Below are 14,155 nucleotides of genomic sequence, written 5' to 3'. Positions count from 1 at the left end.
CGCAATATGGGAGACGGATGCGTTTTAAGACCCGCCATCCACAGCCACTGCAGCCCTGGGCTTTGCAAAGAGCAGGCCAGCTCCTGTAATTTTCCTTTCGTTGTCTCCAAACTTCCCAGCACAGGAAACAGATGCTGAAGGTGATTAATCATGCCAGTCAGCTCACCTACAGCCATGTGAAATCTCCTCGCCGGCAAGGAAGGGAGCGTGCGATGGAAAGTTCCCCCACAGTCCTACAAAAATTTCCCGGTTCATTGGCTCAGGCTGCAACTTTCCAAACACGGTAGCCTCAAGCTAAACCTCCTCGGTCTCTGTTTCAGACCCTGACCTCGGGGACCCAGTTTTCAGCCGGTCTCAGTTGTTTCACAGCACAAGGACTATGTGTGCACATGCTAAAAGGCAAGCTATAAATACCAAGAGGAATAGGGTTTGCCCATTCTGGGCCTCTTTATAAAGAAGCCTCCAGCAGCAACTTCGTATTTTGAATAACAGCAGTGCTTTTGTACGAGTTTCTGATTTCCTATGATCCTGCAATGAAATATCAGGATCATTAAGCCTGGTTGCTAGGGGATTTCTGGTGGCTCTCGGACATATACTACGAGCTTTCTTTGCTCACAGTTGAAAGACAAAGATCTTTTCTTCCCAATGCTTGGGGGTTTTTTAGCAAAACAAAAGTCCTAAATGCTCTGAAAAGCTAGATTCTGCACCAGACTGCAGCAACCGAGACCAGCAGCACCAAACTCTCTTCAAACACCAGCCCCTGCCCCACGTCACTGCTTAGAGGCTTCCAGGAAAAAAAACCTTCTCATTTCAAATACACAGACCCAGAATCCAGGCACACATTGCCAAATGACTTGAAAAATTAAGGCCTCTGAGAGCAGTCAAGAGTTCTTGCTGCACACACCAAACACTGTTTCCAGCATCAAGATCTTCCCAACACATAAGTATGGATGGGTGCCAAAGGGCCACAGGCTCGCGTGATCTTTTTAAGCACTGCCATGCTCCAAGTGGCATATAAAGCCTACAACAGGAAATACCTCCTCTCCCGCGGCGTTTCCCCAACGCCCTGCTCAGCTAACTTAGTCTAGTTTTTTTTTTTCTTTTTACAGCTGCACAGAAAGGACAGCGGAGAGATCCTTGTATAGGATGTGGCTCATGGCAGAGGCGGGAAAAGATGTGCAAACTGAATTAAATCTAAACATTTCTGACTCTAGCCTTCCGGGGCGCAGGTGAAGTAGCTGTGCCACCACCCCAGACCAGACAAGTCCTACCTCCAGGCACACAGAGGGTGAGGGGGACCAGCACTTTACTCGTCCCACACTTGCAGTAACAACGGGAGCTGCAGCCAGAACGCCCAGCTGGGTACCAGGATGGGCACAAACCCTGCTGTCAGGGGCATCAAGCACAGGGAAGAGCAGCACAGCAGCCCCCAGCTCAGACAGAATGGACTGCCAGTCCTGGTCAAGGGTCCAAGCACCATGACAGGGGAGCAAGGAGAGACCCTCCCATCCTGCTACCTGAGGGACGGTTGGGGCCAGATTCCCTCTCCTGCTGCTGCTGGTCCCTGGACGGGATCTCCAAGGTTTTCCTCTCCCTCCAGGTCAGCTCCTGGAAAGAGTGACAACGAGTAGAGAGGAGAAGATACTGTGTTGTCCCTTCAAAACATCAGCATCTCTAAGGAGGTGGGTTTTTTTAGCAGATATTGACGAATTTAGGGAGAGTGTCTCCAGACACAGGTACAAGTCCAAAGGGGCCATGGTCTCCTAGGGGATGTCCTTGCTTCCATCACCTGAACACCAGGAAAGCCAGGCTGTTTGCACCACACGGGGGCAAAATAGAAAGTATTAAGAGCAGGATATGTTGATTTCCCAGTTCATTGGAGATATCAGGAGAAAAGGCATTATATTAAGCAGGTCTCTGAACTAATTTCAGCACTATTATCTCTGCTTCTTTCACACATGTTATCTGCAGACAAAACTGTCTTTCATATTTATTTCCATGTGATGAAACTTCCATGTTCTGTTTATTAACCTGCTGCATTGGAGAGCCAGAAATTATCTTATAAGATGGCTGCGCGCTACTGGTAATCAATTGTTTTAATTGGCCTTTCCAGCATAAACTAGTTATCTGCTTTGAAGGAAGTTGTACCTGGCAATGGCAAAACATCATCTGGCCAAAATGGAAAGGAAGAAGAATTTCCTAAACACACTCTTGTTTTTTACTCATTTTCTAACTTGACTCCTCCTTTCTGTCGGCCCTCTCCTGGCGCCTTGCAATTACGTCAATTCTCAAGCTGCTCATTCAGAAATTGCCAGGATACAGTTCTCTTTCCCCATTTCGTAACAGCTCATTTCCATGACTCTAAAGAGGGGCGGAATCCATGTCTCTTTTCCACATGGTGATTCAAAGTGGAAAGGTGAAGGAGATCAAAATTTGCATTCATACTTACTGAGCTGTCAGACAGCAGCAAGGAAATGGCCCGATTCATGCAGAGCGCGTACAGGACATACTGTTCACTTTTTATTAGAGTATAAGGAAAAGATAAAGTGTTCTTCAACTTATTTTTGGTTAAAATTAAGTAAATTAAAGCAGCATATTTCATGTTGCGCCTGTGTACAGACTGACAGCTGATGTCTAATGTATTTAAGCTCCTACAGAAAAATAAATTACATGTCACTAATTATGCAACATACCTTTGGTGAGCACTTGCTTAAGCCTGTTCTTCCTTAGCTACAGAAGAACAGGTCGCAGAAATGCTGACTGCTTTCCACAGACCAACTAATAAAGCCAGCTTTTTCCTTAAATGAGCTTGCACAATAAATACACTTCATTCCAGAGAACGAAATGCAGCCGTGACCCATTGCATCATCTGTGCAAACACAGGCTGCCTAACCAGACCCTGAGAAAGCCAATTTGCCAGCCCTGCTCTTGTGCTCTCTTGGGTCCCAGGAGCCTTACCTATCCAAGCACTGCCCATGAAAAGCAGGGGCTGCAACCCGGACCCTGATTCCCTCCACTAAAATACACACATGTCACACGGTGCTGCCATTCTGAGGGTATTTGAACCAAGTTACTTTACTGCGTGGAAAAAGAGAAACCACCAAGGAAAGAAAATAGAGGCTTGATGAGAAGCTTTACCTTGTTGTTATTTCCCTGGAATGGAGCATCCCTGTACTGACCGTGTTAGGTTGCTTATCAGCAGCCCTCTAGGGATTAATTTGATCAGCAGCGATAGCTGTGCAGATCCTTTCTGAAGCTCTGTTCACCCCAGCTGTTTACATTACAAACATATCACAGTGCCACCAACGACACCATGAGCCAAGCACTGAACAGACCCTACAGTCAGGCTTGATCCCTCTGCACATTCTCCAGAGAGCCTGAACTTCCAGGACGCTTATCTGCCCTCCGCAAACGGCACTGGCAAAGACAGACATCTCTCTTCAAGCTGCGGTCTCCCTTGCACTTATCACATTCAGCGTGGCTGCTGCTGTGACACGAGTTCTGCTTGCTCTATTCATGCTGACTACCTCCGCCACACGACAAGCGGCCAACGAACATCAGCACAGCTCTGAGGAGGCCGGGAAAGGCAGCATCGCTTTCAGCATGCACCAGGCATCCTCTCCTTCTCTCCGAGACAGGCTTGCGCAGAGCTCTGCATCTTATCCAGCTAATGAGGGGAAAACGAGAAATAAAACATTGAAGCAACGCGTATATATTGGACAGGCAGGGCAGAGGGGATGTTGTAGAGCAATAATCTCTATCGATCCTGCACAAAGGATCAGACGGGATCCTGCATAAAGGATGCATGGCAGGGCGCAGCTGCAACCCGAAGCGCTGAGGCTGCCGCAGGAGCCGGGCCTGGACAGCTATGAGTTAGCAAATTCCCTCAGCGCAGGGCTGCCATAAGGTGTCTAGACTGAGGTGCTCCTGGGAGACAGTGTCTTCGAGAGGACGAAGCAGGGAAGCCTGGCTGGGTAAAGCCCTCTCCTACGCCCACCACTGCTCTGCAATCCTGCCTGCACTGTGCTCTCCGAGGGTGCCTAGCCAGCAGGTCAGAAAGCCTCCTGAGCTGGCTTTAACACCACACACACGTTCACCACCCCTTTCTGTATCCTACCTGCACCTCCTACACCCAGGGCACGGCCGACACACAGCCACACAACCCTCCCTCCACTCTGCTCACACCTCTGCTGGGATTTGTGACACCCCCACGGAGTCAGAGGACCCCAGACCCGGGGAGGGGAAATGCCAGGCAGTAGCCATCAGTAGCACCCACTAAGCAGAGCCACCGAGCCCCCCTGAAGTGGCACACGTGCACAGGTACCTCCCCGGGGCCCCAGCCCTGCTCGCTGCCTGGGGCTGGTGGTCTGGGAAACGCAGCAGTGACTGGGAAGGCAGAGCCAGACCTTCTCGTGCCCGAGTGGGACAACACTTGCACCTCCCCAGACCGGAGGTACAGATGCAATCACGGCTCTGTCACGAGCCAAAGTGCAAAGCAGGCTCTTGATACCTGTGGAAATGATGGGTAAATGACACAGCCCGCGATGGAGATCACCCAGGGCGCTGCAGTGAATGGCTTAGAAACAAGTGAAGAAGACTGCCATGTAAAAAAGTAGCCGTATACTTCGGCAAGCAAGTATGGCAGGTAAAAGGCCTCACTTGGTAGTCATTTGGGGTCTTGTTTTGAGATCTCAAGCTACCTTCTCTGAAGCTGGGGTGAACTCTTCTACCCCAGCTGCACTGCAGTGTTAACACCTCTGCCCAATGCAATCTGCACTCCCACGTGCTCCTGGCAAGCACCCCACTTCTCTGCACCCCAGGAGGCTGGCAACAGGGAACTGAGTAGGGCAGCTACTGCTGCCAGGTTTGGTACTCATCCTTTGCTTTTTTTGGAGTGGTGGTAAGATGTAGAGTGCACTTTCTTCCCGCCAGCCCCGAGACACCCAGCTGGCAGCATAGCCGCTTCAGCGAGAGCGTGGCCAACTCAGCCCCTTTTCCCTTTGGCAGATGAAGCAAGGAGACAAATGATTATGCTGGTAACACAAGTGGTTTGGGACCTTCTTGCATAGAAGACTGCTGACAGAAACAAGATCTTGGATGATTACTGGCCACCAAACCTGTCTGTTACAACAGACAGATCTCAAATGCCAAAGTCCAATGTGAAACTTTTTAACGACGACAGCTACTACCACTTACGTGAAGCTACAGTGCCTTAGCTGGCTCTGGAACAGCAGCGATGCCTTCCGCTGTGAAATTCCCAGGCTGAGATCATTATTAGCATGCTTCAGAGACACAGGCACACAACTACCTTGGGAAGAAAGCAGATCAGACAGAGGTTTTTCTACAAGTTTTTCAGGAAGCTTGAGGTCACATTAGGCAGTTATGTGGCTATGTCCATGCCAGTTCATATGCCAGGACGAGCTGATTCAAAGGCAAAGCGGGCATCTGCAACTGCCAAGCACAAAGAATTTCAGGAATACATCGGTGTAACCTACTAGAAGCCTTCATCGAGCTGGCTGGATTTCACCATGCCAATCAGGACTTAGACTAACAATCTTTATTTTGGGAGAAGCAGGGTCCCTTACTCTTACTGCAGCTCCCTCAGCCATTCATCCAGCAACTAGCAGCAGTTGTGAGGTCTATGCACCACTTAGCACGTTCAGTGAGAGCGCCTTAAATGATGCATAGCCTTATGCTGACCTTCTGCCCAGGGCTAAATCCTGCGCTTGATACATTACAAGTCCCCACACGAGCTCCTGGGGATGTACGTGTGTGACAGTAACCCAGCTTTGATAGCTGACCGGAGGCAATTTCTTCTGAGTGCCATACACTCACTCACCCTAATTTGCTCTGTGACCTTTAAAAAAAGCAAATTATTTTTATGAAATAAAGGAGAAGGGTTGCACTAAGCATTTGCCTGTTTTCAGAGTAACCAGAGAGTAACTAGGACAAAGTTTGATGCATTTCAAAATAGCGTAATATTTTTAATGACCCATAAGCCCATTTTTAGAGCACAGCAAGGACTTTCTGCCTTAGTTTGAGAGCTCGGATGGTAAAAGCCCAAGACTCTTCCTTTGCCAGCTAGGCTGAAAAATGTAGCATGGGAAGAGTCACCCCACGGACTGATGTCACCAGACAATGCTGCAGTCACTGGATGCAAACACATCTTTCAGGGCAATGAGGTTCTGTTGTATAAACGCACACTTTTATTAAAGAAGGCTTTTTTTTTCCCTAGTGAAAAATACAGGCATTTTGCTAATTTATCATCTGCAATGTCAACCAGCCTGGGAAAGTGCTGGGAAATCATGCTAGGAATATGTAAACCTCTGTGGAAGATAGGGTATGATTTTGACCTGTGGATGGGTTGCAGCAGAAGGCGGCTGATCCCACAGAGATCCACTTGGATCTGTGGATGATTCCAGACTCTTGCAAAACTTACAGAGAATCTAAGTGTTCAGCAAATCAGTGACACATCACATTTCACTTGAGTAAGGTTCAGCAGCATGTTTAGACCAAGGCATGTGCCTAATTGTCTTGCTGGAACAAGGCTCTGCTTTCCAAGATGATGCTTTCTCCATTTATATCCATTTCAGCATTATTTGCATTTTCTTGTCATGCTATCAAGATCTGACGGGAAAGCACCAGCGCGTTTACATGTGTGCGATATTCAACACACACAGAGACGGAACTGACAGCTCTGTGAGACAAAGCTGAGAATGTCAACAGATTCACTGGGAAGTTTTCCCTCCAGTTTACCCAAGGGTCTAACGACCTTCGTCAAGAGTCACAGTTAAAAAAGACACTGATCGTTGCTCATTTTCTCCTTGCTCTCTTACAAAAAGACCACCACCCACTCCATCTACTCAAATCACACACGCCGTTATCCAAACCCTTCCACAAATGCACCCCTCAACTGTTAATCGTTACCATGGGGAATACAACTCTCATCTATATAAATTAGGACGTAATTTGTGTATCTAAACATCACAGCTCAGCTCACCTGGTGTGCCTGACAAGACAGGAAGCACCGCATGCACGGATGAGTGAGTTCACATGGAATACAAGTCAGGGAAAATGACACGTTACGCTCCTCAGCAGCCTCAAATAACGGCAAACGGCTGTATAAAACCTGATTTTCTACGAAACGGGCAGCGCGTCGGCGGAAGCCAGTAAAGCGATACGTCGCTTGAGCGCTGGCCGCAGCAGGCTTGGCCGCAGCCTTGGCTGGACACAGGGTCAAAGGCATCAGGAGCCCCTTTGCTTGTGCGGTGTAGCCCACCTGCGGGACCAGCTTTGGCTCCAGCGGGGGAGCAGCAGCCGCCGGCGGCTCCAGGCCCGCCGCAGGCAGGCGGCTCCGGAGGAGGAGGGAAGCTTTGCAGGAAAACGCCGCAGCACTTCCTCCTCCCCGCAACCCCGCTCCGCTCCCCAGCAATGCTGCTACCAGCTCCCCCGGGCTCAGGCGGGGTTTGTAAAGCGATGGATTTAAAATGGCCCCTTCTCTGGAGGGTCTCACAGACCAACAAAGCCCTACAGCCTCCAGAGATGTGAAAAACCCTCTGTAGGAGCGACATGCCGGGGAAGGCCGGCGGCTCCGTCCGAAGCAGAGAGTGGGGTGAGCGGGACTCCCGCTGCCCGGCTGCGGCGGGGTGGCGGCTGAAGTGACATTCCGCCGTCCGCTGGGACCGGGGGCAGGTGCTGTGGGGACAGCAGCGACGGGGCGAGGGGCGTCAGGGCAGGCCGGAGGGGAGCGGGGGCGGCCGAAGGGCTCCCCACGGAGGTGGCTGTCGGCAGCGGCCCGCCCCGCGTGGGGCGCCAGGCCCAGGGCGGTGCCAAGCCAGGAGCGCCTCGCCCGCCCCAGCACCCCGGCGGGGCTCAGGAACAAGGGGCACCCCCAACCCAAGCACCCCCAACCCAAACGCCCCCTCCCCGGCCACGCTGCCATAGCAGGCAGCAGCGGAGGGGCAGAGGGGCAGCCGGACACCCCCCCACCCCCCCGGGGATAGCGAGGTGAGGGGATTAAAGGTGCCGGGGTGGCCCCCCGCAGGCAGCGGGGAGGGGCGGCCCTCCGCCCCCACAGGCCCCTCAACCCCCACCCGGGGCGGCCGAGCTCCCCAGCCCCCCGTCGCCGCCACGGCCGCCGCCGCCGCCGCCACCAGCCTCCCCCCGCAGGCCCCGCGCCCGCCCCGCCCCAGCGGCCCAGGCCCAGGCCCCAGCGGGGGCGGGCGCGCCCCCCGCCCCGGCAGCCCCGGCGTGGAGCGGGCCGCGGGCGGCCGCAGGCCCGGCATTGTTCGCGGCCGCGGGGCGCGCCCGCCCCGCCCGGGCTCGCTCGCTCGCCCCGCTCCCCGCTGCCCCCCGCCGCCTACCCCAGCTGCTCCTCTCCCGGCGGTTCCGGGCCATGGCGGGGCGCGGGGCTACCACGGCTGCGGGAGGCTCCGTGCGCGCTCCCGGCCGCGCTGCGTCTGCCGCGGTGGCGCGGGGCGGGCGGGGGAGCCGGCAGCAGCATCCCCGCCCGCCGCTACGGCGTGGCACGGCACGGCACGGCGGCCCGCCGCCCCCTTGGGGCACCCGCCCGCGCCGCGCCCGCCCACGGGCGTCCACACTCGGGGCACCCGCGCGTGGGACATCAGGCACTGACATCCATGGGTCAGGCACGGGCAGATCCAGGGGCACCCGCTTCCCCGGGTAGCCACACCCAGGGGTGCCCCCGCACCCGGCACTCCCACGGCACCCACCCATGGAGGGGGGGCATGCCACACTCGTCGACACTCACACCGTGGAGGCCCCCCCCTCCTGGGGCAGCTGGCTTATCTGGGTCACTGGGTACCCCCATGGGCACCCACCCGGGGGGAGGCACTGGGCACACGGCTCCCCACTCAGCCTGCCCAGCGTGGGCAGGGGTTCATGCTGGGGTTCATGCACACACACACCCCCCTTCCTGGGTGGGCACATGCACAAGTACCCACCCGGCTGGGGTCACCCACATACAGAGAGCCCCCAGGCGGGACACACACCCCAAAGCAGAGCCACGCACCGCAGCTCATGCACACACACAGGAGCTCAAACATGTTAACGCGCACTTCCCAGAGCACATGGCGAGCGCACACGCACGCGTGGGCTGAGAAATCGCTGGAGGGGTCCTGCCCTGGGGTGAGGGTCAGCAAGCTCCCGCTCCCCCCATTCCGCATGCGCCGGCAGTGTCTGCGGGCAGCGGGAAATACACGCTGTGCATGTGCAGATGCAGCATGAAAGATGCAGCTCGAGGTCCGGGGCTTGGGCACCTCCGGGGAAGATTTAGCTGCAGCGTGATTGATAACATGCACCTTCCCTCCAGACTTCCCTCTAACAGCGAGCACTTGCCCCCTGGTATTTGGGATTGATTCAGCGCTCTGCCATGTGAGACCCTGACTCAGCCTGAGCTCACGGGAACGCCCAGGTGCAAAATTTTGGCAGGGGAGCAGCGATGCTGGCCTCGTCACCCGGCTGCCCCGAGGTGCCCCGGCTGCCCTCAGCCAAAACACCCCACCTGGAAGGACCCAGGGGGCACGTTTTGATTTCTTTTTCTTCACCTTTCTGCGCTCTCTTGCCAGCTGCAGCCTCTCCCAAACCTGTGTTTATTGTGCAAACCCAGGAAAAGCGTCGAAGCCCCTTGCAATGCCGGTCACAGAGAGCTCGCCCACTCCCATCCACACGCCGCAGACTGCCACGCCGGTGAACACGCTCGTCCTCTGTGTGCCAAGCTAATGCTTGTCCATATTTTTGATGCCAACAATGTCCGGTCAATTCATCTGAAGCCACAGCCCTGTGCGGCTCTTTGGAAGAAGCATGGCACAGCACTCAAGGCATGATCTCTAAACTGGAAATGTGGCAGTCACCAGAGGATGGTATGGGCCAAAATCTGGAAGGATGAGAAGGGAACTGAGCCCCAGACTGCATCTGCAAGAGGAGATTTTGGGGGAGTGCTGCTCATTTCTGCACACTGGCCTGCAGCTGTCGGGGAAAGCCAATGGCCATCCAGCTTTGTTGGATGCACAGGAACCGGCAGGATCCGCTCTTCCCTTTTGAAAGCGGGAGAAACGTTCGAAAGTGAACCGATTTTCTGTTCCAGGTGGCTCCTCCATGCCAAGGCCATGTGGTGGTGCACTCCCACTGATACGCTGATACTTAATTTGTAAGTGCCTTCTCCAATACTCCGCGACTGCCTCCCGTTGGCTTCCTCCCTGTGTTTACAGCATCAGAGTGAAACACATAATTTCAGCTCGCTGAAGTGCCGGCTCACGTGGCAGGCAGCTGATTCCTCCTGCCCGTGGCTGCCGGGCACCGCAACCACGAGGAGCTCAGCCACTCGCGGCCATGGCAGAAAATCCCTTATGGTTTTTATAAATAATCCCTGAAGTCCCATGTGCCTGTTGCTTCTTCGAAGCGGCAGAGAAGCGACTGGCATTGTGAGGGACTTCTTACGCTGGAGACTGTCAGGGAGGTTCAAATAGGTTGAAAGAGGAGATTAAAAGAAAAGCAGCTGGGAAACGGAGAGGGGAAAAAAAGGAGGGCGGAAAAGGAGATCTGTTAATTTGAAAGCCTAATTAAGCCAAGATGGGCTCAGGCCCTGTTTTCCTTGTTCCCTTTGAGAATTGCTGCTTAGGTCAAGCTTGTACTGCCCCATTTACTGGCATTTTTTCCCTTTCTCTCTCCATTATGGCATGTCGTATCAAAATGAAAGAGGAGCAGGGAGGTTCGATCCTGTGCTGTGCCGGGGGGGTTGTCTGCATAAACTCCCAAGGCTTTTTCCTGCATTATTTCCTGTGATTCCAAGTCAGGCAGCTTTGCAGATGATTTTGTTTCCAGGGAGTGACTCGGTATTTGTTCATTTTCACCCACCGTCCATCCCTTAGCTCCACCAATTCATCCTGCCTTTATTTTACCAGTTGCCAACAGCTCTTCCTAGGAAGTATCTTTACGTTCTTCTTGCCCAAGTTGCCAGATCATAAAGAGCTAATTTCACAGGAGATGCGCGGAACAGGCACGCAATGGAAGGATTCTTGAGGAAAAAGGAAAAACAATGCTAAATGGGAGAAAGGCAAAAAGAGAAAACACCCCGCAGAGAGAGACCGCAGCCGGGGGCCCCAAAGCCAGTGTGCCAGGAGGTAGAGTGCTCAACAGGCCCCAGAATTAGGAGAGAACAGGGACATAAATCCATCATGTGTACCGCTCACACAGCTTGCAGGGGCAGTTTCATAATTCACCTTGATTCGACTGGCCCACTTACCCAGGCAGCATTTACAGTTGCTTTTCACATCCCCAGCCCTTCGCAAACAGAAACCAGCCACGTCGTGCAGCACTTATGAAAGAGGTGGGAAAGGGACGCTACGAAATCTCTGCTCTTTCTCAGGTGCCACCAAGTATGGTACTCACCGCTGGGGCTTGCTGTTGAGGGCAACCATGCCATCCGCATGACTTTTCTTTGCCATGGCACAGACAAGGCACTGTCTTAACCCTGAGTGACAGATCTGTTCTTATGGTGATTATCGAGGTTCTTGAATATGTTTGCTTCTTCCCAGCAGTTATTATTATCATCACTTCTGCCTTTTCAGTCTTCACTCTTTCACCGCTTCTGCTTAATTGCATGGGAAAGTAAAAGGAATATAGATCTCGACTGTGTTTGAAGAGCATTGCAAGGGGACTTCTCCCAAGCAGTTACACTCTCTGGCAGTGATTTGTCATCGCTGTTTTAATTTCTGTACTCTTATTCTTGGGTTAAGAGGCCACAATTCCTAGCAAATACCAAAAAGTGATGAAACAGCATCAGCTTTTTACCCACTCTTCTTGAAAGCTGAAGCCTTCCTAACATCTGGTTTTTTCTTACTGAAAGATTTTTAAGCGAAGCAGATCTTTGTTGCTTAGGAAATCCTTCTATTCCTGCTGTTCCTATTTCTCACCCTGAATAAGTGTTATGACCGCCTACATTTACATGGGGTTTGCAGCCAAAGGAATTATCTTTGCTTCTTCTGTAAACATGATTGCACACTATGGCTGTAACAGCGCTATCATATTTCACTCATAGAGGAGACAGAATTTCAGCAGTTAATTAAATGACTTGTTTAATCAGTCTGTGCGAAGGTCCTTCCTTCTGGAAGATGCTCTGTAAACTGAAGGAACTACTTAAGAATACAAAAAGCCATGTAGATAAAGAGCCATCAGCCCAAAACTTCAACCAAACCAACCCCAGCGTGCATTCAGAGACAGGCTTGGTTTTTACCTTGGCTTTGCACCGTCTGTGCTCAGCACCAAAACGATGAGAAATTGCAGAAATCCAGCAATAAACAAGTGCAACTTTTCTAACTTGAATCAGACTATCAATCAGGCTGGTTTCCAGGAGGTTCCTCACCCCAAACAGCATCCTCAGGGCTCTTGCAAGGTTTTGCTGGATTTTAATAAAATATCCCACTCGCAGCCGGGGGTTCAGATTATACCACAGACCTGTCTGCACGTGCCTCGGCGCTGTGTCTGGAGCCTCGCTGCATCGCAGCCCTAGGTTATGCCTTTCTGTCACAGGCACTGAGACACACCAGCATTGCAGGACTAACTAAAACCTTCTGAGATTTCTCTTCCTTCCTCTTATTTCTCTTTGGAGCTCAGTAAGATCTCTTCTAAGCCCAACTTCCCATCTATTTCCAAGATTGTTTTTAATTTGTTCTTACTCTCCTGCACTGATAGGCAGATGGATGCTATATTCAAAGCATCCTTCCTTGCCAGTCTCTTTTTTTTTTACAACGTGGCTTTAGTAAATCCAAGCCAAAATCTGTGCGTGCCAAGTTTGTTTCTAGGATTTCCCCCTGAAGATACACCTCGTCCAGGGAAAGGGTTCCAGCTCCTCTTGCATCTTGGCAGAAACAACAGAATCCACCTGCCCGCATGATTCAGCAAGATATTCGCAATATGTTCCAGCCAGGTTCGTGCACCTGGAAACAGGGGGGAGCAGCCGGGTTTCCAGGCAGTGCTCTGAAATCCCCTTGTTAATGCTGCTTTTAATTGAAAGGTCACATTTTCCGGCATCCTCGTGCTGAGCTGTTACTGTCGGCGGAGCTGCCTGCTTCACCTCTGCCCTCCCGTGCGTGCACGTGGGAGGGAAGGGCATCCAGCTGGTTTCCTTCCTTTGAATGCAAACAGCACAATCAGCTGCAAAGTCTCCTGAGAAACATCTACGTAAACAGGGTGACACAAAAATAATGTATAGCCGCTAGCGCTCCCGTTCCTTCCGTGAAAAACAAATCCTTGCATAAGGGCCTCAGTTAAAGTTGGCGTGAGGGTCTGAGCTATGCCTTATTAAATCTGCTCCTGCAAGGGGTACAAGGCTCCTGAGAGCCTGAAAAGGCTTTCCTCTCCCTTAGTGTCTTTTTTCTCTTCCCAGAGCGTCTCAGCAATGATCCCTGCTGATGGGAGACTGATGCTTTCTTGAGCAAGCGAATTCCCTCGCCGGATGTAAGAAGCATCTAACGGGCCTGGATGCCATCTCCTCCTTCTCTTGCCCAAGCTGCTCCCTCGGCTGTGTTCCTTGCATCCCTCTTGCCAATACTTCTCCCTCTTTCTGCTATTGCAACAGAAATAGCATGCTCCTTTCAGAGCCCCTTTGCCCAAGCTCTTCAGTTTTTTCCAATCTTTTGTACTTGTCATCATATGCCCACAGCAGCTGCCACCCCAGAAGCCCCAAAGGGCCATTCCAGCAGCTGTGAGGGACCCTGCGAAACCTGCCCTGTCCCTCTTACTCCGAGTCCCACTGGCAGAGCTCGGCAGGCAGGTAAAGCGGCACTAACGGCACCGAGAGCTGCCAAGGTGACGCCGAGAAGCTTTAGGAGGTTCAGCACCCTGCCTGTCGCAGGCAGAATTGGACTCGGTGGCGGGAAGCTGCCCGCAGAGAGCCTGGAAATAGCTCCTCTGCAGGCCCCTCGCTCGTGGCCGCAGGGAGACAGGGTGTAGCAACAGTGTGTTTCACTAGGGAGGAAAACCAGCCTGAAAAACCTAAACCACAAATTTACGAAAAAAAACTGCATCTCAAATCATAGGGAAGATGCTGCAGCATTTCTTGAGAGCATACTCTATCTCCTCAACAGTCAAGTTTGATGTAAAATACAGCTTATTGCAGGAGCCAGTGAACAGGAAA

At 52.5% G+C, this 14,155-nt stretch overlaps 1 protein-coding gene across 2 annotated transcripts in view; it reads right to left on the bottom strand.

The window, feature by feature from the left end:
• The window catches only part of ATL1 (atlastin GTPase 1), a gene marked incomplete at its 5' end in the record, with an annotated part of 29,432 nt that extends 21,035 nt beyond the window's left edge, over positions 1–8,397 (bottom strand). For both annotated transcript variants that reach the window (XM_082000799.1, XM_082000800.1), the window contains one exon: positions 8,364–8,397. In XM_082000799.1, the coding sequence (XP_081856925.1) occupies positions 8,364–8,397 (34 nt within the window). The remainder of the gene's footprint in view (positions 1–8,363) is intronic.
• Positions 8,398–14,155: the final 5,758 nt, after the last annotated feature.

Source organism: Phaethon aethereus (assembly GCF_964289735.1).
Source record: "Phaethon aethereus genome assembly, chromosome: 5".
Lineage (NCBI taxonomy): Eukaryota > Metazoa > Chordata > Aves > Phaethontiformes > Phaethontidae > Phaethon > Phaethon aethereus.
Note: the sequence above shows the minus strand (reverse complement) of the source record. Positions and strands in the feature narration are given on the sequence as shown.